Genomic DNA, 23,770 nt, shown 5'->3' with positions numbered 1-23,770 from the left:
GTGTCTCTGCTGGAAGCTGCCGCGAGGATCAACTTGAAACCAGACCAGACCCCGCTTAGCTTTGCAAATGTGCTAGCGTTTTCATCGCTGCTGCACCAGAAGCAGGGTTCCTCTATGGAATCAGGTGATCCCTGAGGTATACTGATTGTATGCAAGAGGGTCTTTTAAATCAGTTATTAGAACACTGCCCACTGATGGGGCTACACGGCCTAAAGTAGCCTCTAGTAAGTCAGGCAGTTGACCTATAAAATGATGGTGTTGAGGGTCACGGGGAGCATAAAAAGCTGGATATAATAGGGGGCATCTTTATAGGAGACATCTTGCACTAGAGAGGAATTCCAAACCTGGGAGCTGCTAGAGAAGTCTGTGTAGTGACTGGGCTCCCATTCGATGTTGCTAGAAACTGTTTAGGAAGGACGAGAAAGCTTCGAAAACAAGATCACAGGGGCAAGTGTCATAGGTGCATGCAGTGGTAATCAGAGTACAAAAGTCTCAATGCAAAACATTCAAAAGAAACATACTGGTAGCAGTATCACATTTTTTAAATATATAAATTATTTTATTGGAATACAAAAAATATAAATATAATCAATACCATACAGTTTTGGATTAGGCATAGTGGAGGCTTCTACAAAACAAATACAGTTCCAAAGCAATAAGAGATCCCTTATTTCTTGATAGTCTGCACTGATTTTGCAGAGAAGCATTTACAGTATATGTAGGCAGGCAGAGGAGGAATGAAAGTGCAGCATAATACTACATTTGCAACAGCAACCAAGGTGTAAATTCCTACCCTTTGCATTCTTTTGCTTGTTCAAACAGAAATGTAATAAAAATCCACAGCTGGGTTAAAATCCGAGTCAGCCAATTCCAGCATACGAGATTTCCAAGCAAGGAAGTATACAGAATTTTTGTTTAAAATTAGGATTGTAGCCTAATTCCATAGGCAAACTACAGCATGAAATCACAACAGGGTTAAGTCAGAGAAGTCTGACTGCCAGAAACAGGAGCCAAGTTTGGCCACATGAAGCCAGCCCCATTTTATGTGGTGGTAGGGACAGTCTCTTACTTTAAAGTGCTCCAAATTAAACAGCAGAAACTACATACCTGTATCACTTTTATACTAGTTAATTGTCATGCATCATAGGAAGATTTTTGTTATTTACTGATTGTATAATAATTCTTCCTATTTCACCCACAGAACTAATTCACGAGGAGACGAAGTGACTGTTAAAGCCAGTTTAAGTCTGTAGTGTTTGTATTCCAAAGATTCAAATGGCTAAAGGCAAGTAGCAAGAGCATGTGCATCTAGACAAGAAATATTTCTGGCACCAGAAAAATATTATTGAGCTGTGGTATGGACAAAGGTGAAAACCTTTAAAAAAGTGATGTTCTTTAACAGCTGACATAGTTGGGGAAACAACCAAGGGACCTGTCTTCTAGTCAAACATCTGAGGAAACGTAACAATCTAGACTCACCAGCACAGAATGCCGCCAATGCCATCTTGCAGGGTCTTGTGCTTCCAAGGACAAACAAGATGCATAAAGATGGAAAAGAGGAGCATGGCCCTGGATCTCTTGGGAAATGGCTCTCTCATCCCTTCCTTGAGTTCTACACAAGTGCACAATGCTATTAGTGGCAACATTTCCTTGAAGGCAATTGCAACTCACCAGCTTTTTCTAAGTGATGAGTAATCGTGCACTTACAGCAAAGTGCGGAATTTACAATTGATAATGATGAATGGTTTTTATTCCACCTATAAGAAAACATTTCAGCAAACCTGCATTGCTTTGAAAGAAGACAACACGGTATTTACTAATACAGGGATTTTAATGGCACACAAACCAGACACAACTGCATTTTAATTAAAAGGTCTCCCTTGGGAGGTTGTGGACTCTCCTTCCTTGGAGGTTTTCAAGCAGAGGTTGGATGGCCATCTGTCATGGATGCTTTAGCTGAGATTCCTGCATTGCAGGGGGTTGGACTAGATGACTCCTGGCATCCCTTCCAACGATTCTATGAAAGTCCAGAATTGGTGACCAGAAAGGGAAGGAGCAGCTTCAGACAGCAGGGGTTATTCAGCTGTCAGTGTTCTTTGGAAATACAGGGCGTAACACCTGAAGGCAATTTACAGAAGAAATTCTACGAGATACACAATGAACTGCATTGCAGAGGGTTTGACTAGATGACCCTCAGGGCCCCTTCCAACTCTACAATTCTATAATTCTATGAACTGTAGTTAAGAAGGTGCTCAGCCCAAGGATCCCCTGAGAGCCAAGATGCAATCAAGGTTCCTTGGGTCAAGAAGCACTCAGGCCTTATCTGTTCCAATAATCTGTAGGCAACCATGGAATATAAAGATTTGGCTTAATCTAGCAGAGATAGCAGCTTTCCTTCTGCCTTAGAATATACATGCACTTAATCAGTTTTTAATGATCATATTCAAGCAAATATGTCCAAAAAGCAAAAAACATCTCACCCAACTGAACATTTAGAATGTACAGTTACATATGAAACAAGGAAGATTGCCTTTAACACAAAAAATGCTTTCCTTGCCTACCAACAGGAGTGCTGTGTTTTTTAAATAATTTCTCAAAAACAGATTAATAATGAAAAGAAAGAAAGAAGGCTTATCACTGAATGAAACAAGAAAATTAGAAATCCTTATATGGCTCTTGAAACTAGCATGGCATGTCAATCAGTCAATTACTGGTATCAGCATGACATGTCAAGTCACCTCTTCACGAAAAATTACCTTGTGGAAAGACACTGACAAGGTGAATTTTGCCTTATTCAAGCTGATCAATAAACTTCACCTTATTGGAGAACATACCTCTACAACAAGTACTCTTCAGCAGATGCAAAGCGGCAGAGCAACACATGGAAACCAACCAACTTTACTGGAAAACAGGACTGTCAAATAGGAAGAGCAGCAAGACATCCAAGACATCTCTTGTTACAGGAGCACAGATGTATCAGTGGCATTAGCATCAAGGACACGAGTAATTTCATGAGGAAAACAGGCAGCAAAGTTTCATTAATGTGATTCTAACAACAGGAATTCCTAGACACAGTGGTGCTCAGTTGCTCGGGGGGGAGCAGGGCTCTTTTCTAAAAAGCCTCCCTTTCAGGATTACGTTTTCCTTATTCTTCTCCAAGAATGAACACATCTTAGAAAGACAGCATTCTATGTAGTCAGCCATCAGGGCTCCATTTTCCTTCTAGGTAAGCACAGGGGACATTTTAGCTGTTAGTTTCTGCCCCACACAGCCCAGGATTATCAAGTACAATTTTCTTCTCAGATGTTAGCACAGGAAGAAAAACAAGAAGCGGTCTTGTTGCACTACGTCTGTCATTCACATGCCAGTTTGCTATCAAAACTGGAGAGTCCAACGGCAAATGCCTGAAGGGCGCACAGGGGGTAGTTAAAGTCCAAGGTGAACACATCTTCTGCCACACGGCCAAATTGCATTACAATGTAGTCAACTAGAGAAAGGGAAAGAAATCATAATCTAGCTGCATCATATGAATGGAATCATCACATTTATCCATAGCAATTCCCTACCTATTTGCCCAATCTGCACATATCAAACCCTGAGGCAGATATTGTTTCTCACAATTGGTTAGGGCCCACACTTCCTTATTTTCAAGACACCATTCCTATATTTTTTAAGCCCAAAAGGAACCTTTTTGTCTCATAGCAGAATGACTGTCCTCCTCTTCCTGGCCATTATATCAAAGCTGACAGAACATCTTATCAGGCATCCTGAGGGCTAGACAACGGAGCAGGGCAGGCAGATGGTACACAAATGACTGGTATTGCATGCTTCAATTTGGTGCAATGCCCATCACCTCACGATGACCTCATGGAGCTGGCCATTACCTATGAGAGATCTGGAGAAGACAGGGTGAATCTCCCCCAGTGTACCTCTGCAGAAAGCCAGTGCTGCCCAGGTTAGTTAGCCTAATATTGGGCTGGTGGAGCCAGTTGCTAGGCCTCAAGGCCAGAATGGGTGGGCCCTCAGTCAGAAAAGAGGCAGAAAGTAGCCTTACCATTTTCTTTGCAGACTTGGCAGGGCCAGGGTAAATAGGTGGACAGTATTCCTAGTCTTATTGCCTGGAAGGCAGGAAGACTAGGATTTTCCCAGCCTGATTTCTGATAACCCCAACATGGATCATTGGTACTCCCTTCTTCAGTGAATAAAACTCCTCAATTGAAATCCTAAAATATAAAACCTCAAACTAAACCCACTCTACCCTTTTTAAATGGACAGCAACACACTATACCATGGTATTTGAATACTGAAAAGCACTGAATGTATGTGACTGTTTTACATGTTTTTTTAAATAAATAAACTTTCTTTATTTTTAATTGTATTGTTTCCCTACCTTTGTATTTGCCACCCTCAGCTCCTTTGTGAGGCTAAATTTAATAAAATACAGGTTGATATAAAAATATATTTTAAAGATTTCTATTGAAAACAACTACAGTGGTACCTCTGGTTACGAACGCTTCTGGTTATGAACGCTTCAGGTTACGAGCTCCGCTAACTCACAAGTAGCTGCTCCTGGTTGTGAACTTTGCCCCAGGATGAAAACAGAAATAGTGTGCTGGAGGTGCACGCGGGAGGCCCCATTAGCAAAACCGTGCCTCAGGATAAGAACACTTTCAGCTTAAGAACGGACCTCCGGAACTAATTAACAACCAGAGGTACCACTGTAAAATTGGGGCCATTAATATTCCAGCATCTCCCCATTCTGTTCAAATGTATTCAAACCAAGCAACAGATGATGGTAACAATGGCTTGCAGCCAATTAAAAGTGAAAGACTTTGATGAAAGGAGTGTGTAAGTTGGGTGAGCAACATCTGTTTTGGCATGTAAGACTTCTGGAAGAAAAACATTGGCACAAGAGAAAGGGCTTAGAAGGACGGGAGGGGCGCAGGTGCAGAGATCTACCTATTCAGCATGGCAGTGGTGCTAGCAAAAGGATTTTGGAAAGCAACATGTGACTTCTTGGATTTGTCTTCTCTCCATCAAACCCAGCAATCATTAGTGAAAGATTCTGGATGCATTCGCAGCCCTGGACCTTCTAACGTTCTGGACTGAAAGTCTAGCCCTCCAACTTCTGCTGTAGCTATTAATGTCATAAGACTTACGGTCATTTTCATGGACGATCTGGAAGTTCTTCACGGAGGCCTGGGTGACTCTCCCATGGAAGTTCAAGACATATGACTGGGTGTCATCATTCCATACTGGAGCTTTGTTGTGCAATTCAATTAGGTTCTCCATGTTTTTATTTTGCCATTTTGACAGCAAACTCTCATGCTCCTGTGCAACAGAATAAGCAAGAAGACCTCATGTTTCCTTTCCCATCCCCTTTCCATCAGGCTTGGTCTGCAAAACTGCTGATAGCTCTTCAATTTCACAGTCCTGACTTCATTTTTTTTTTTTATTCCTACTCACCACCGCAGGCACACATGCGAATGAAAATGGCAACATTTTCATTCTATTTCTCATTCAATTATAGAACAAACTCAATTTTCAATAAATTTAAATAGCTTTTCAAAACAAGTCTCTAAGCTCTCCTAGAAAAAAGTTACAAAGCAAAATGTGTAGCTGTCTTCTAGGAGACTTCTTGTTCCTTCCCGTTCCCAAGGCTGTTATCCTTCCACTCCAATTGAGCTTATTTTAAGAAAATCTGAAGATCACTCTTTCTTGCATCATGTAAACAGAACATATAACTTGCGAACATGCTCTTATATACTGTGGCTACTCTCCCTCTTTCAGGTGAAGTGCTCTTCCACAGATGGGCAACAACACTCAAGATTCGACAGAGGCTATGACAACCTAGCTGAATATTATGGATTCAAGACTCGCCTCTACTACACTGTCAGAACTCGTAAGGGGAACAGTAGAATTCTTTTAAGTGAAAAGTGTCCTGAAGTGCATCATATTCAGTTATTCAAAGGCATGCCTGTTGACTGCTCCTATCATCACTAAAATCTGAAACTCCATTTTCTCACTGTAGTGTGAATATGACCCAATTAGAAACTTGCATTTCGTGGCCTGATTGGAATCCGTTGATGATTGAGATTCATTCCTGGAATAATGACTGACATTTTCCTGGGTCCCTTGAATCCGAGCACGTTGGTTTCCTGTTGAAAAAAGGAGGTAGAAATTTTAGGAGGAGGAGACTGACCTTAAATATACATTTTTTATTGGATTAGAATGGTGTCTGACAAATACACTGGCCATGCTTGCTTGGGAAAGGCAAACCAGTTCCCAACATTCCACTTCACTCTAGCATTGCCCAGAAAGAAACAGAGCAGGATGGAGTGATGGAGATGAAGGGGTAGGCTCAGTCCTCACTCCTAACAGTGTCCCCGAGTGCACACCATAATTTTTACCCACATGAATGAACATAGCTTGCCTATTTCTATTTCTGAACCAAGATTTAATGGGTTCGCAAAAATGCAGGGAACCTACAGCTGTGGAATTTTGTGTTGCCTTGGGGTCAGAAAACCAGCTGTTCTAGTTAAAAGCCAGGATCCTGCCACCATTTTGGCAGGCAAAAGTACTATTTTAACCTTACCCCTTTCCCATTGAAGTATCCAAGCCAATAATTATTATTATTATTATTATTATTATTATTATTATTATTATTATTTATTTATACCCCGCCCTCCCCAGCCAAGGACGGGCTCAGAGCGGCTGAATCTCAACACAGCAACTAGTCCAAAGGTTTGCTCCAGTTCCTTATACTCCACAGCAAGTAGCTACTGTGTCTTACTCCCATTACTCACCTCTGCCTTCTGTGTGATCTTATCTACCTTGTTTTAGTAACTGGACCTGAGAATGGGCTAATTGCCTTCATGAGCACTCATCACCCCATGGATGAGTTAATTGCAGGTGCAAGGTCAACTTTGTAGCAAAGCTTTTTTTTTTTTTAATCTTGAGCAGGTCAATTTTGAGGTCTGGGATTTGTGAAGGTAGAAGTTCATATAATTTTCATTAGTGATGATTGAAAAATAGTCCATTTATTCAGAACAGTTGTTAACAATGTAGATTTGGCAAGTTTGGCCCTCTTCCTCCTCTGAAGTTTTATATGCTGGAGTCAAAGCTTATTGGTGAGTATTAGCTTGGTTTTTTAAATGTATAACTGCTTTTTATTACAGAAGTGCTGACCCTGTTAATGTTTAATTTTATTATTTTTTAACAGATTTGTCATATTATTTTTTCTGATGACCACTGGTGACCTTTGTGTTGAAATAGGCTTAGCACATGTTGAAATATACTGCATAAATCCTACCAGAGATGTATTATTGCAGTAATTGTAACTATGAAAATTACTTTATTATAATAAATAATTATGCATCTTTTTCTTAACTAATTTTGTGACAGGAGTGAGCCAGCAGTAAACCCCACTGAGCAAGTTGGAGTTAACTCTTTATTAGCAAAAACACAATCTGCACATGAGCGTCAGGCCTCTTAAGCACAGCAACTCATCTCCGGCAGGTCTTGCCCCCATGAGGCAGTTGCTGAGACTGAAGGTCCTCATCTCCCCACAGCTGCCTAAGTTCTATCCTCTTCAGGGTTTCCCCCCAAGCAATCTTGAGATTGTGCCTGTGTGAAGCTAACTTCTCCTCTGCCCTCCCTCTTTATGCCTCTCCTAGTTCTGGAAGATCCAGGAGGGAAGGGGAGCTCGTTGCAGAAGGAGGGAGCGACCCTCATGTCTCTTCAGCAGCCAGACTCATCTCTGTCTCTCGGCCTCCCTTCTCTTCTGCTTCAGCTTCTGTCCAGTTCTGGACTGCTCTCTGCCACAGACTCCCCCTGCCCACAAAGCCATGTTACCTCTTCAGCTTCCAAGACCTCCACCCAGTTCTCCCTATGACTCCTCACTGTCATCCCACCGCCATGCCCCAGCTGGTTCCTCCCAGCATTCCTCTACATCCAACCAGTCTGTGATAGTTATGCCATATAGCCATCTTGCATGTAGAAAGGCAGATAAAATTGTTGCAACAAAGATTTATGAACAAAGCAATAAATGTTTCCTCGATTATCTGTGGGTGAAATACATTTTAGAATGCTTCAATTTTCAAACCAGTCAGGATTAAAGTCTAGAGTAAGTCAAGGCTGCACCTTGCAGGTTCTCTTTTGTCCTTCCAATACAGGTTAGCATGAACAAAGACAATTCTTCTCCCTCACTCTGCCCCCAGTAGTAAGTTACTTACGTAACAGATTGCAGCCAGCTCATGCCGGGTGTGAGCTTTTTCCACCAGCCCCTGTGCTTTGACTGGACTAACCCCATGATCGTAAACAGTAAATTTAGTCCCCATTAGATTGGATCTAGGATTAGAGAATACAAGTGAGTTGGAAAATTTCCTTTCTCCTTAAAACACATCTGACATTTTATCATCCTCTTTCCCCAAAGCTTGCCTTAGTTTGCCCAGGAGATGAAAAAAACTATGCAAATCCACCACCACATTTTTCTGCGCTTTGGTCTTCGGTGCCCTTCTTCAACTATATCATAGAACTGTAGAGTTGGAAAGGACTCCAAAGGTGATCTAGTCCAACCTGCTGCGATGCATGAATCTTAACCAAAGCATCCCTGGCCATCCAACCTCTGCTTAAAAGCCTCCAAGGAAGGAGAGTCCACAACCTCCAGAGTTGGGCCAGTTCACTGTTTAACAGCTCTTACCATCATAAAGTTATTCCTAGTGTTTAGTCAGAATCTCCTTTCTTGCAACTTGAAGCCATTGGTTTGGGTCCTAGCCTCCAAGACCAGTGGTGTCTGGCCCCCATGGGAACCAGCCACCACTGGGGGATCTTTTAGCCCTCTGGATGTTGCTGTTGGACTACAGCTCCCATCATCCTTGACTACAACATCTGCAGGGTCACATCAACCTGGACTCCCAACGTTCAAAGGTGATGGGATTTATAGCCTGGCAATGACTGAAGGGTTGCACATTACCCACCCCTGACATACATGAACATACGTAATTGATCCATCTAGCCCAGTATTGCCTAAGCACCAGGTTATGATTCTCACTATATAAGGAATTATGCCACAGAAAGTCACACAATGAAGGAAAAGCACAAAAGTATCCAGCCTACATATCAGCTGGATATGTGTTGGATCAGCTGAGGTTTTTTGTTGTGGGAGCAAGATACAAAACATGTCATAGCAAGCCCCCACTACCTCATTGAACATTGGGGAAGGGGCCATAGCTCTCAGTGACAAAGCTTTTCGTATGGAAGATTCTAGGTTCAATCCCAGGCATCTCAAGTTCAAACAGATCTTAAGTAGCAAGGATGAAAAAGGCCTGACCTTGGAGAGCTGCTACTAGTTAAAGTAGACAGTACGGGGCGAGATGATCACAGTATAAGTCACATCACTTTGAGAGTCTCACCTGAGTTTTCCAATAAAGCTTTCTCCTTCCCTAGACAGATCTGTTGGATCAATTGAAATGAGGTAATTCGATGTTTTGCTCTTTTTCCTTTTTCTCCCCGCAAGAAGGAATATCTAGACATATAAACATTTTAAAGAAGGTAAGGAGTGAAGGGAGAGAGAATGTTTCAAGAGAGCATAGTAATTATGTATTTTAATGCAATTTCTCTAGAGCACCACTTCTCACATGGTGGGCCATGCCCTAGTTTTGAGATGGGCTTGACAGTCCCCAGCCTCTGTCTACCTACCCACTCCTTCCTTCAGGAAGGCTGGGCATGTCCCCTCGCACAAGCTGGCTTTCTCCTCTGTCCTCTTCCCACTGCAACTGAACTAGATGAAGAGGAGGAGGAGGAGGCAGCTGAAGAGGGAGAAGCTGAAATGAGTGGAAGGGGGAAAGGAGACAATGGAGGTGAAGGACAGCAAGTGGCCAGATTAGACTCATCAAGCATCCTTACCAATCACACAGCTCCCACCAGCCTCAGCTACTGCTTGCTTCTGTTAGCCCAGCCCTGAGGTCATTATGGAGGAGGACAAGCCACAATCCCTTGTCATCTCCTCTTCACTATTGCCTGCTGCTCCTGCAGAATTTGCCATTACTGAAAATTTGTGCTACGGGGGAACGGAAGTAGATGTTCGCATCTGCTGAATCACATGACTGGTGCCACTGGTGATGGAAATGTTAGTAATACTGACGTTGGGGAACATGCTGTTTCTAGTGGTTCCTGAAGCCAGCAGCTGTTGAAAAACCTTCAGGAGGACTGCTCCAGCGGCGGCTGAGGGAAACGGTGAAGAGGACAATGAAGAGAAGATAGTGAGGGATCGTGGATTGTCCTGCTCCATGCTGGATGTCAGGCAGGTCGCAGCTACCCTGTTGATGAAAATCCTCCTTGTTCTTCAGCTGAAGGAGCTACACAAGCAAAGGCAGCTAGCTAGGATCTGGACTAGGATTTGGATCAACAAGGGAAGTGACTCAGTCACGAAGTCCAGGAACTGGTGGAGGCCTTGGCCTGTCTACCTGGAGGGGGGGGGATGATAGCAGCTGCTGGTAACCTAGCCTGGAGTGCTCTGACAGCAAGGAAGGGCTTCCACATAAAACAGTAGCTTGGGCTGTCTTCTTCCTCTCTTCACTTGGCTGGTTGTAGTGTCAATGTCGATGCAAAGCAGTCAGCAGCTTAAGTCCTTTGGGTTTTGTTTCTAAAAAACACCACCCACCCACTTCCTGAAGTTGTCAGCACAATACACTATTCACTGGACTTTTTTTAAAAAAACCTGAAACTACCTAAAGAACCAAGCCACACAATGGAGAAGAACTGTGGTGGAATTTCCAGTGTTCTGTTAAAACGAACTGATGCAAGGGGTCCACCATTAGGTAGGGTGAGGCGGCTGATCTGGGGTGTCATAGAAGGTAGAATATGGTTGGTTTAATTCATTTTTTTTGTACTTTTACTGCCAGGGAGAGGGAAACAGGCTCTGTAAAGAACACAGAATCTGGGGATCATAAAACCCACACCACCATTTTGTGATTGGCTCTGTCCCCACCAGCTGCCTTTTTGTAACAGCCCTCTCCAGTGGACCCTGGAGGTACAAAGACTGAGAGCCCCTGGTTTAATGCGAACCAAACTAACATAATAAGTTATGAGAGGTGTGCAATGTGTGCCAGCAGCAGAACTTTGAAAACTTGTTACTGCTGCTAACTAGAAATCTATTTATTATGTTTTATTGTTACGATAGGTCTGTGTTAGCATTGTTGATTGCTATTTATTAACAGGGAATTTGTTATTTGTTTCTTGAAGGATATACAGTGGTACATGTCAGTGAAAATCATGCTAACAGACAAGCTTGCTACTGAGATTCTGAGAAGTGTTGACAAGTATCATGTTCAGTTGATGAATTTATTTCAACTAGGAAATAAGCTCTCTGGACCTTGATTTCTTTCAGTATGTTTCATGTGTGTATGCACTTAAACACAAAGGTGTGTGCTTTTTTGTAATGTTTTATCACTTTTGTTGATCATTTAAATAGCATTTATAAATAGTATTTGGATGGTTGCCCTAGGACTGCAGAACCAGATGGAGGCACACACTGCCACTAGACAAGGACTGCGAGCCACTGGGAAGCTGTGCCCTCAGTCTTGCAGGGAGATCATGAGGGCATGGAGACCAGCTTGGCCCTATCAGCTGGCTACTGAAGGAGCATTTGCTCCCATGTTTGCTGCCCACTTCCCTCTCATTCCCTTTGCCCCGTTTAAAAGTTGTGTCTATTAAATTGTGAGCCTTCATGCAGGGACTCTCTTAACTTTCTAATGCATAAGTGTTGAGAACAATTTAGGTCCTTTGTAAGCAATACAGAAAAGAAAAAAGTAAAAATAAATATACCGTACACTCTGTATGGCTTTAATTCTTGCAGGGGGGAGGTTGAACTTTTTTGGTTTTACCAAAATACATTCACTACAACATTATTTGGTTAAACACAGTACCTTTCTGTTGTCATCCCGCTCTAGGTGCATGTAGTAAGTAGGAAAGAGGCCTCGATCCATTCCCTTCTTATCTCTAGTAATTCGACATTTGACGGTAATACCACGAGGAGCTGGGCGTAGTACAAACTCCTCCAGGTTTCCCACTTCTCCCAGCTCTGCATCTGTCTGAGAAAGTGCCACGCAGGAAGCACCCATTTCCTGTAAGGTAAAACAAGGTCAGGTCAGAGTGCTCCCACGACACACAAATTTAAGGAGAATAAAGGTATATTGTCTAGTACTGGGACAGTCAACAAGGCACCTTCCAGAATTTATAATGGTTCAACATGGGAACAGGAGCAGAGGAGGAAAGTGCAAGACTTGCAATAATAACAACTTCAGGAGTAAACGTAAGAGCAATAATGATAATGGCATTCAAAATAAAGTAAAGTCTCCAGTAAAGTCCCATTTTAAAACATGAGGGTAAGGAGTCTGGGAAGACTTCACAGGTTGAATCTGGCAATGTTAGTGCTGATGCAGACTCTAGCAGTCACAAGCTTTCTTTTTTACATTTTTCACTGGGAGAATAGACTGCATACCGTAGCAGATTTCTGGCTGTTTGCAGAAGCAGGCCTCTGAGATTCTAAACAGGGCGAAGGAGATCCTGACTGTTCCTTGGTTTCTTCTTCCTCGGTGTCTTCCTCATCAAAATTCATACTGCCAGAGATACCTATCAAAATGCCAGAACAAAATGTTAATGTAGAAGGAACCATATAGCAGATATCTCTCCCACTATTGTCCCTAAATTTAAATTGTAATAGGTTCATCATATATGAAATAGCAACATGACTAATCCATCCCAAACTTCCCTAATTAATTTGTAACACCTTCCAACTTATTTTTCCAGACAGGCTATGAGTCAGTAGCAATTTAACTCCATAATTCACTAATCATCTATATGCAGCATTTTTATTTGCTACACAGTCCACTTCCTCTCATATAAAATATGAGAAAGCTCTTAGGGGTTTCAGCAGACCACAAGTGAAACATGAGTCAACAGCATAGCGTGGCAACTAAAAAGATGAATGCAATTTCAGGATGTATCAACAGATCACAAGACAGAATCTTTCTTCTGCTTTGGTCAGTCCTGGCCTCAGAATACCATATCCAGTTCTGAGAGGCCTGGAGACCAAGTTGTGTGGGGGTGGGGAGGAGTCAAGTATGTTTAGTCTGGAAAAGAGACAATTAAGAGGCAAGGTGATGGTCATCTTCAAATACTTGAAAGGCTGTCACATACAGTAGATGGAACAAATTTTGCAGTTCCAGAATGTTCAAATTACAAATAAGAGGTTTTTACATATGCCTCAGAAAGAACTTACTGTTGCTAAAACCCCTTTTTCTAAATTGGCATTTTAAAAAATCGACAGTAAAAAATATTACATTATGAGGCAAACAAACCCACTTACTACCAATCTTTTCCATAATGAGAAAGTAAAATAAGTGTGAGAAAGTGGAGAAGTGGGCTGGGGAGAGTTTTAGAATAAATTTTCAGAATTTGAATACAAAATGGCAACTACTCTGCTGGAGCCATAAACTGAAAGTAAATACAGTAGTCACACATTCATCTTCTCCCTGCCCAACATTCTAACACACTTTCATTGTCAATGAATTGTTTAACCCTTCCATTTCCATCATGGTTCATGCAATTTTTTAAGGAAGTTATTGTAATTTTGGAAGTTAGGGTATGGAAGGAACCTAAACATGCAGCAGATATAGGCATCAGCAGCAGAAGAGCAGCCTGAAGGAGATGCTGTGGGGAGCGAAGCAACCCGTCATTGCATAACTGTTCCTTACACTGTAAGTACCCATTGCATTTTGTGTGTAATTTAAAAAACCTTTTGCCTTGCTCCTTAAAACATCTTAGATGTGCATGGATTTATGTATTTGCTTGATACAATATAATTATTTGTTATTATTTATTAAATTTGTGCACCACTCTTCACCCAAAGATCACAGGGTGCTTCACAACATAAATAATAAACTCTCACCTCTCTGGGGTGAAAAAAGTCATTTGTGCTAAGCCATACCTTGGGCTTAGTGTTCATGAACCAGCTCTTTAGATCAATTTCTTACCTCGTTTCTGCAGAATGTCTTGCAGATTCACATTGGAAGCTTTATCTATTGTACTTTCCTCAATCTTTTTTGGCTCACTGTCATCTTCTGTTGAGGATGATCGAAGTGAAATTATCTGGAGTTTAGCCCCCAACTCCTGAATCCCTGGTTTCAGGAAGATAGCTGGATCATCAAAGCCTACAAACCAGGGTGAAATGCATTGTTGAAGCATGGGGTGTACAGTTATTTTCTAATTACACAAGTAGTCTAGATGCCATTATGGAAGCATACTGGAGTATTCCAGATGCAAGCAAGAAAAAACAGGATGGATAACCAAAATTGTGGTTTGCAAAGTGGTCATTTGTTTAGTCACATCTATGGAGTTCTGCAGCTAAACTCAAATTTTTTCCAGAGGAAGGCAAGAGTTTAGTTGGGCAGCCCACGCCTACAGGGCACACTCAAAAGGACGTGGCTCCTATCTCGCCAACCACTTCTGAAGGACAGCAGCAAGAGGAAGCAGCAGTAGAGCAAGAGCTGGATGACAGGACCTGCAGCGGGCAAGGAGGGTGGGTTGGGCAGCTGCACGCACTATCTAGCAGGGAAGGATCTGGAGGGAGACTGGAAACCATTTCCTAGGACCTTCATAGCAGAGAAAAAGCCATGATTTTTCTTACAGTTTGCAGTCCTGCCCACATAGAAGGAAAGGATTTGCCAGATATCCAAGGACATCTTCAACAGCAGTTCAACTGTAGCACATAAAGTTCACTCGTCCTTCTTACAGGGGTGATGGCAATAAGGAAAGCTACCTTATAAAGTTGGCAACTAGGGGTTTGAAGAAGAGGAGTTTGGATTTGATATCCCGCTTTATCACTACCCGAAGGAGTCTCAAAGCGGCTAACATTCTCCTTTCCCTTCCTCTCCCACAACAAACACTCTGTGAGGTGAGTGGGGCTGAGAGTCTTCAGAGAAGTGTGACTGGCCCAAGGTCACCCAGCAGCTGCATGTGGAGGAGCGGAGACGCAAACCCGGTTCCCAAGATTACGAGTCTATCGCTCTGAACCACTACACCACACTGGCTCTTAATGGTTGAGCCATTAAGAGAACAAGGCCTCCCAACAGGCTTCAAATTTTCAGGGGATCATAAAGAAACGGGGTGGGTGTGTAGAGGTTTAAAAAAATGCTTCAGAAAACATCTCATCAACAAGCAGTGCCTGTTCCTGGAGGTTGCCAAACATTGTGTATCCCAAGGGTGAAGCATGCCACAGACCACCCAGGGGGCAGGTACCCACTTGTGAGAACAAGCAACTGGGCAATAACATCTGCCACAGAATTGATGCTAGCAAGGTGCACCACCATCAGAACTATGCATCCGAGCATGCCCCCATTTCACAAATGCAGTGTGAGGGCTGCAAGGTCCTCAACCTTGTACTATCTTCTATATAGATGAAGACAAAGGGTACCCATATTGTTGGTGAACACCTGAACAGCCTGACCATGAAAGAGAACTCAAAATGCTTGAAAGCCTTCAATGACATTGAGCAGATGAGCTTAATGTGAGTCAACATTGTGATGCAGCAACAAAAAGGGCCAATTCAATTGTAACAAAAGGTAAAGGGACCCCTGACCATTAGGTCCAGTCGTGGCCGTCTCTGGGGTTGCGGCGCTCATCTCGCTTTATTGGCCGAGGGAGCCGGCGTACAGCTTCCCGGTCATGTGGCCAGCATGACTAAGCCACTTCTGGCGAACCAGAGCAGCACACGGAAACGCCGTTTACCTTCCCGCCAGAGTGGTACCTATTTATCTACTTGCACTTTGACGTGCTTTTGAACTGCTAGGTTGGCAGGAGCAGGGACAGAGCAACGGGAGCTCACCCAGTTGCAGGGATTCGAACCACCAACCTTCTGATCGGCAAGCCCTAGGCTCTGTGGTTTAACCCACAGCGCCACCCACGCCCCTAATTCAATTGTAGGTTGCATCAAAAGAAGTATAGTGTCGTGATGAAGGGCAGCAATAGTCTAGCCCTATTCTGCCTTGGTCAGACCACACCTAGAGAACTGTGTCTAGTTCTGGGCCACCAGCATCTAAGAAGGATATTGACAAGCTGGAACATGTCTAGAGGCAGGCGAACAAGATGATCAAGGGTCTGGAAACCAAGCCTTATGAGGAACAGTTGAAGGAGCTGGGTATATTTAGTCCGGAACAGAGGAGACTGGGAGGAGATATGTTAGCCATCTTCAAATATCTTAAGGCCTGTCACATGAAATTATAATTATTATTCACAATTTCAAAATTCCCCCATTCCCCCTGGACTTCCCTCAACCTCCTTCTCTGGTTTATTTCACAGTAATTTCATTTCACTGGAAGTTTTTAAATAGAGCTTGGATCACCATCTGCCAGGGATTCTTTAGCTGTGATTCCTGCATTGTGGAGGATTGGAGTAGATGACTCTTGCGGGTCCCTTCCAACTCTACAATTCTGTGATTCTAAGTTTGTTGTCTCAAACAGGTTTCAGAAGTGCTGTTCTATTCATGGTTGTTGTTTTTTTAAAATGTAAATTTATTTTAAGAGGGTATCATCTATTCTGTAATCTTTACATTGAGCTATTTGTCTCTCTTCGAAAATCATGCACATTGATAAAACCATCAAATCTGAAATATACGTGGACAGGCAGTTGCAATGAAAATCTAACACAGTCACATTTTACTTCAAAAGTGGAAACTTCCAGTAACTGGGGGGGGGTTATAAAAAAAATTGAAAGGGAAAATCAAGTGGGTGAAATCTCTCTGGGAAACTTGGAGGTTATTAAAAAGCACACAATAGTTCCTCAGTTAGATTTACTATATACTATCACCCCATAATAGGGACGCGGGTGGCGCTGTGGGTAAAAGCCTCAGCGCCTAGGGCTTGCCGATCAAAAGGTCGGCGGTTCGAATCCCTGCAGCGGGGTGCGCTCCCGTTGCTCGGTCCCAGCGCCTGCCAACCTAGCAGTTCGAAAGCACCTCCGGGTGCAAGTAGATAAATAGGGACCGCTTACTGGCGGGAAGGTAAACGGCGTTTCCGTGTGCTGCGCTGGCTCGCCAGATGCGGCTTTGTCACGCTGGCCACGTGACCCGGAAGTGTCTCCGGACAGCGCTGGCCCCCGGCCTATAGAGTGAGATGGGCGCACAACCCTAGAGTCTGTCAAGACTGGCTCGTACGGGCAGGGGTACCTTTACCTTTACCTTTTATCACCCCATAATATTGTTCTCTGAGCTTGCACTCAAGAGTACTGCAGTTTTATATTATTGTTTTTACACTGCACGGTTTTGCTCTAAGATTCTTGTGTACTGTATCCTTTTTTATTGTTGGTCTATTGGCTGTACTAAATATACATCACTCTTTGTTTCCCCTAGTCCAGATGGCCACTTGGCTCTACCAACCATGGTGACAAAAGAAGAATACAATTACAAATGTTTTAAGTCCCTTCAACTTCACTGGACCCTGCCCACCAACAAATAAATATTTCTTACTTGCCATGCTTTTCAGAGGTTACTGCATCCTGTCATACCTTCCCTGTTGGAGCACTGGAATCTCCAAAAGGAAACCATGTTGTTAGAATGCATAATCACCTAAAGTTACGGCAACTGATCTTGCCCAGATAGTCCTCTAACAAACAGAACTCAAGCTATCCAAAGTACACAACCACCAACATTTGTGAACCAATGACTTCTCAAGCAATGACTGGATAAGAGCGATCCATATGCTGTGTTATAAAATATAAACTATATTTAATAGCTCCGGCCCAATATACCTGAAGGAGCGTCTCCACCCCCATCATTCAGCCCGGACATTGAGGTCCAGCTCCGAGGGTCTTCTGGCAGTTCCCTCACTGCAAGAAGTGAGGTTACAGAGAACCAGGCAGAGGGCCTTCTAGGTGGTGGTGCCTGCCCTGTGGAACACCCTCCCATCAGATGTCAAAGAGATAAATAACTATACAACTTTTAGAAGACATCTGAAGGCAGCCCTATTTAGGGAAGATTTTAATGTTTTAAGTTTTATTCTGTTTAATATTCTGTTGGGACCCGTCCTGAGTGGCTGGGGAAACCCAGCCAGATGGGTGGGGTATAAATACATTATTATTATTATTATTATTATTATTATTATTATTATTATTATCATCATCATCATCATTATTTTCCCATCCCTAAATATCACCTTGCCCTACAGTGTAGATAACTTGCCTATATATGTCTCTTACCTGACTACACTCATAACCATGTGTCCAGTGTGATGTCCATGATGCACACTGGTACGATCTACTATATGTTCCTCTACCCCCTTCTGTTGTCTTGTCTGTCAACAGAGAAGCATTATCTATAGCATATAAGTAGTAAGGGGAAGAAGAATCATTCATCAACTGTTATCACATTTGTATACTTTGATTACAAAAATTATTGATTCTACATTCAATTATTCTATGGAAAACATGGACGCAACAGCAAATAATGGCTGGTGTTTGTATAACCTAATTTCAGCCATACCAAAAAAAAATTGACACAGAACACTAATGATGATGCACCATTTTGAATGCTTTTTAAACAGAGTACAGTGGTACCTTGGTTTAAGAACAGCTTAGTTTATGAACAACTTGGATTAAGAACACTGCAAACCCAGAAGTAGGTGTTTTGGTTTGTGAACTTTGCTTTGTAATAAGAACATGTTCTGCTTCCTGATGAGTATGTTCCATTTGTAAATTGAGTCCCCTGCTGCTATGGGAAAGCGCGCCTTGGTTTAAGAACGGACTGTCAGAACGGATTAAGTTCGTAAACCAAGGTACCACTGTATACAATTGGAATTCCTCACATAACACCTGCTCTAAACTCCAGGGAGAGTTGCATTTTGTATAGCAGCTTAGTTTGTTTCAACATGTCTGTTTCAACTGTGACAAATAGTTAGCTATACATTTTGCTACAGTATTGACAAGCACATCTGTAAATAGAGTACTTAATATTTTAGAGTATCAACTTCTCATGAATTTGAGAGTGCTTATTTCAGGGAATTACTGAAAGTAAAAGAACGTTTAATAATTACAAAGACTTCACTCACCATGGAGGTGAACATCACTGCAAACAGGCACATGGGGTCCTACTAAAGGGCTCTGGTCCTCAGACCCTTTGAGCTTCACCTTATGCAACTTTGCTTCTGGATTTGGCTGCACCATCAATGGTTCAAGACGCTTCTTCCTCTGTTTCTTTTCCAGAAGAGCTCTCTGTCAAGGAATACGCTCTTTTATTAGCCTCAGTAATAGATCTTAGGAATTCCTGCAATGTTATATGTAATGCCCAATGCAGTACTTTAAAGTACTTTCGACTAATCATGCAAGTTTAAACAAACAAATTTCATCTGGGGCTATATAATAAAGCCATATAATAAAGTCTTTTGACTAATGATGCAAGTTTAAACAAACATTTTACTCTACCTTACCCTGCTCAAATTATCTGAATTTACAAAAATAAAGGACATGGTGTAACTAGATGAGCTTGTTGCAAGATCCAAATTCATGAGATAATCAATTACTCATTTTCACTACTACAATACCTGTCAGGCACTGCCTTGTGGTTTTGATTACCTGGTTCTCCAGTTTCAGCTGACGAAGTTTCAAAGCTTCATCCTCAAAGCCACTGAGAAAGATGAGAAATGAAGTATTAGCTTTTCTGTTCATGCAGTAATGTGGTTGTAACAAATAGTTCAGGAAAGAGAGTCAAAATCTGTCAACATATGCAGCATATATATCAGATTTTTGACAAATTAATTATATTTCTAAGTCCACCCTTCATCAGCGCTTGAGCACCAGCAGTAAAAATAAAATACAGTACTGTAATTAGTGTGTGCAAACCTCAACAGTATTAGATCAAATTTCATCTTAGCCACGACCTTACTTAAGCCACTTTCCTTCTGCTCACCCAACCCCACATTCAATATGGAGATGACACTAACGTATCCTATAAGATTGCAAAGCACGTGCTTAAAAATGATAAGAATTATTCTTTTTTTTTTCTTGAAAAACTCTGTTTATTGAAATTCCATCCATGGAAGGAAGAAACAGAATATTGCGTTGAAATTTGGAAAAGACAAGAACTACCGTCCACCAGGCATTTACTCAGGTATTATCTCAGCTACGTCAATAGAACGAGGGCCGAAGTATTGCAGGTTTCAGTCCAAAATATTCCCCATTTTTTAAAAAATATTTTATTAAGGATTTTCTTGTTTTACAGAAGTGTAGTGCCTCGTTTTTTGTTTGTTTTTTCCCTTTAACATTTTTACAAATCCATTTCATTTGTTGAGGCATTAGGGGGAGAAGAAAAAAGAAAGAGAGAAGAAAAGGGGGGTGGAGAGAGGGAAGATGGATGGGGGTGGGGTCGGGTGGCGGTGTTTCTATTATGTTTAATGTGGATAAGAATTATTCTTATTCTTTTGAAGTTTCTCCAGAAACAAGCACAAACATACTAATGCAAGTGTAGGATGAACAACCCAAGTTTTTGTTCTAGTATCTAAGTCCTAAAGTTTTCACCATTATGCACAACTTTTGAAATTCTTATTTTTATTGAATCTTTTACATAACACATAGAACAGAACAAACAATACAAACAGGATACAGCAATGCCATACTTGCATGACAAATAAATATACTACAACCAAATAATACTATCTCTGGTGAGTTGCTTAAATTCTAGAACAGAGTGATTTGATGCAACCAATAGAGGTTGCATCAAATTACCACCTGTGTTTACATAAGAAAGCATCCAAATTATATCAAATTTACTGCTTTCAGCAAACCCCTAAGCACTCAATTTCTGTCAACATAGAGCAGTGCCCCCAAACCCTAAGTCACAGAGCTGCCCCAGGAAAATACAGTGGTCAATGGTTTCAAAAGCCACAGGAAAGCATGCAGAATGGTCACACTCCCCCATCCCATTCCCAACAAAAGTTTCAGTGCCTGAAGACAGACTGAAACTTCTCTAATCACTTTCCTGTAAGCATGCCTGCAGCCTGCGTGCCACCAGCCTTGTCAGCACCTGTCCCAAGAAAATGATATTTGCAACTTGGTGACAGCTGTTCAGCACTTCTGGGTCTAGGGAGGGTTGCTTGGGGAGAAGGCACATCCCTGCCTCCTTCAAGGCACCTCCCCGCACTCTTCCACAACGATACTGTACATTAATCACTTCCTGGATCCATCCAGTCATTCCCTCTCAGCTAGATCCAAAGGAGGACAGGGAGTGAGCAAGCAAGCAACCAGCCAAACTCCTTCAAGCAGCTTATGCACCTCCTGAGGCCATAACAACTGAAACAGATCCATTACAGCTGCACTAGAAATTGCTCTGGACATCTATTAGAACAAGCCTAACTGTGGCATCTAAATTCTGTCTGATCTGTGGGATTCTAGCCTTGAAATGCCTGGCAAAACTGTCACAACATGCCTTTGAGAGTGCAAAAGCCCATTCACTACAGAAAACAGCATTGCTATCACCACATGTATGGGAGAAAATGAGCCAAAAAGAGGTACACTGTTAGGTCAATGGTTAAAGCTGCTCCCAGGCAGCAACAACCAAAAAGAATCTAGCCTGATCCCACATTTATATTTCTATCCTGAATTCTGGTGTTTGATCCCATCCAGGCACAGCAGAATGTTGGAAACTGGGATTATACAAAGAGAAAATTAGGTTACCCATGAGGCAAAGTGAGGCCTCTGGTAGCAAGACCTTCAGGGCAGCAGATCACAATGTGGATCTTTATTCCTTCATGTTCCTAATGTGAATTAGTAGGGGAGCACCATTTTGTGTTTCACCTCAAATGCCAAAATGTATTGGGCCAGCCCTGGTTAGGGCTGCAAGCAAGGGCTTGTCTACACATGGGTGTAGCCAGGAGGGTGCAGGGGGGCAGTTACACCCCCCAAATCAAGCAAAAAAATTAAAAATAGTTAACTGACCAAATGTGTCACAGATAACTGGGTTCTGCCCCCCCAACAATGCCTGCCCCCCTAAAATTAATCCTGGCTACCCCCATGTGTCCACCCCTCGGCTTAAGGGGGACTGTGAACCCTGCTTGCGCCTCCCCTAACTCCCCCTCGTCCTCGCCCCTTCTCCTTCTCTTGCCGCACACTTCCCACTCCCTGAATCTGGAAACTCCCCGTGCAATTGATGCAGCTCCCCTGTTCGGATTTTCAAAGCACGGGGGATCTCCGCGTTTCGCGGGGAGAAAGCCGCTGAAAGAGGGGGAATCGGAGGCTGCGCGGAGGGGGGACGGCTGGGCCGCTTTCCGCGCCGGGGCCGGACGCTTTTAACTTCCCGAGCGACCAGTTGCGCGCTGAGTTAGCGGCGCACGTTTTCATTTCCGAGGCTTACTTACTTTCGCCCTTAAGAGAGGCTGAAAAATAAAATAACGCCTCGTGGTGTTTACGTACCCCCGCCAAATCCTTATGGGGAACCATTCGGAGACTTCCCCTTAAATCTAACAAATAGGTGCCACAGCCAAAAAGGGGCAGGGGCGCAGTCAGGGCGGGCGGCGCTGAAGCAGCCGGGGGGGTCAAGCCCGACCCAGGGGGGGGGGACTAGTGGGGGGGAGCGAGGCCGACGCCTGAGGCGGCCGCCTCCCCTCCGGGATACGTGGCGAGGAGGGCGGGAGGGTGGCAGCAAGGGCGGCCGCCTTACCTGGCCCCAGCGCTGGGGCAAATCAGCCCGCTGCCGCTCGCCATCCTGTCATCACCATGGGAACCCCAAGAGGTGAGGCCGCCGCCGCCGCCGCCGCTCCCCAGCAACCGCCCTCCTTCCTTAGCAACCGAGCGCGGCACTGAAGCTTCGCGCCATTGGGCGAGGACCCCGAGTACCGCGCGCTCTCATTGGCAGCCGCGCGAGGGGAGGCGGGCGCTGAGGCCGCGCAGGCGCCGTTTCTTTTGAGGGGCCGCTGTGGTGGGAGCGGGGGCGGGAGCGGGGGCGTTCCGGGGTTTCGTGACAGGCAGCCTGGAGTGGGGCGTCCGCGGTGGCGCTGCTGCTGCTGCTTCCGAGCAACATCCTGCCGTCGGCTGCAAAACGCCCTTCGCTTGCCACGTTCGGAGGCGCCTCCGTGGTGGCCCCGGGGAGCATTCCGTATTGGCCGTCCGAAGCTTCAGCGCGAAGGGTGGACTCCACTGCAGGGCTGCTGTAGCGCAGAGCATTTCCTCACACCCGTCTCCCCGCCTGAAGCCAGGGCCAAGCTAGAAAGCTGGACTTCGTGCACGCTCCGACCATTTGCTGTATCTTTGGAGTTCATTATTCCTAATTCTGATGGCATTTTCCTTCTCGATAAGCCGAGAGGTCCTAGGGTGCCGAATATCCCTACACCTTATTCCACATTCTGGAAAGACGTAGTGGTGAATAAGCTGGAGCGGGATAATTTATCGGCACCCATCCCAATACCCCTCTGTGACACTTTTTAAGACTAACTGATTCAGGCTGTATGTGCTTATTTAAAATGCTTCTAAGTTACCCATTCCTGCAAAAATCTGGAATCCACAGCTCAGGATCAACAGACACTGGTGTCAGTACAGTGGTACCTCGGGTTAAGTACTTAATTCGTTCTGGAGGTCCGTTCTTAACCTGAAACTGTTCTTAACCTGAAGCACCACTTTAGCTAATGGGGCCTCCCGCTGCTGCCATGCCGCCGGAGCACAATTTCTGTTCTCATCCTGAAGCAAAGTTCTTAACCCGAGGTACTATTTCTGGGTTAGTGGAGTCTGTAAC

General features: G+C 43.5%; 1 protein-coding gene and 1 long non-coding RNA gene across 4 annotated transcripts; one reads left to right on the top strand and one right to left on the bottom strand.

The window, feature by feature from the left end:
• The first annotated feature begins 43 nt into the window (after positions 1 to 43).
• On the top strand, positions 44 to 4,373 carry LOC114604401 (uncharacterized). The gene is made up of 2 exons (XR_013394288.1): positions 44 to 136; positions 1,202 to 4,373. It is a non-coding gene; the product is annotated as an uncharacterized LOC114604401 (long non-coding RNA).
• Positions 1,813 to 22,841, bottom strand: TULP3 (TUB like protein 3). Of its 3 annotated transcripts, XM_028742967.2 has the most exons (11): positions 22,703 to 22,841; positions 19,624 to 19,675; positions 19,101 to 19,263; positions 14,037 to 14,213; positions 12,503 to 12,633; positions 11,928 to 12,125; positions 9,414 to 9,526; positions 8,235 to 8,349; positions 6,060 to 6,158; positions 5,160 to 5,331; positions 1,813 to 3,487 (listed from the first exon to the last, which is right to left on the bottom strand). In XM_028742967.2, exons 1-11 carry the CDS (start codon positions 22,744 to 22,746, stop codon positions 3,354 to 3,356), a joined length of 1,398 nt encoding a protein of 465 aa, XP_028598800.2. In that variant the 5' UTR covers positions 22,747 to 22,841; the 3' UTR covers positions 1,813 to 3,353. The 3 variants fall into 3 exon arrangements, with proteins under 3 accessions (XP_028598800.2, XP_028598801.2, XP_028598803.2); XM_028742968.2 differs by lacking the exon at positions 14,037 to 14,213; XM_028742970.2 differs by lacking the exons at positions 19,101 to 19,263; positions 19,624 to 19,675; positions 22,703 to 22,841 and adding an exon at positions 17,525 to 17,584.
• Between the last annotated feature and the right edge of the window lie 929 nt (positions 22,842 to 23,770).

This window comes from Podarcis muralis, chromosome 9, assembly GCF_964188315.1.
Source record: "Podarcis muralis chromosome 9, rPodMur119.hap1.1, whole genome shotgun sequence".
Taxonomy (NCBI): domain Eukaryota; kingdom Metazoa; phylum Chordata; class Lepidosauria; order Squamata; family Lacertidae; genus Podarcis; species Podarcis muralis.
The sequence above is the reverse complement of the archived record's forward strand: the minus strand, read 5'-3'. Positions and strand labels throughout refer to the sequence as shown.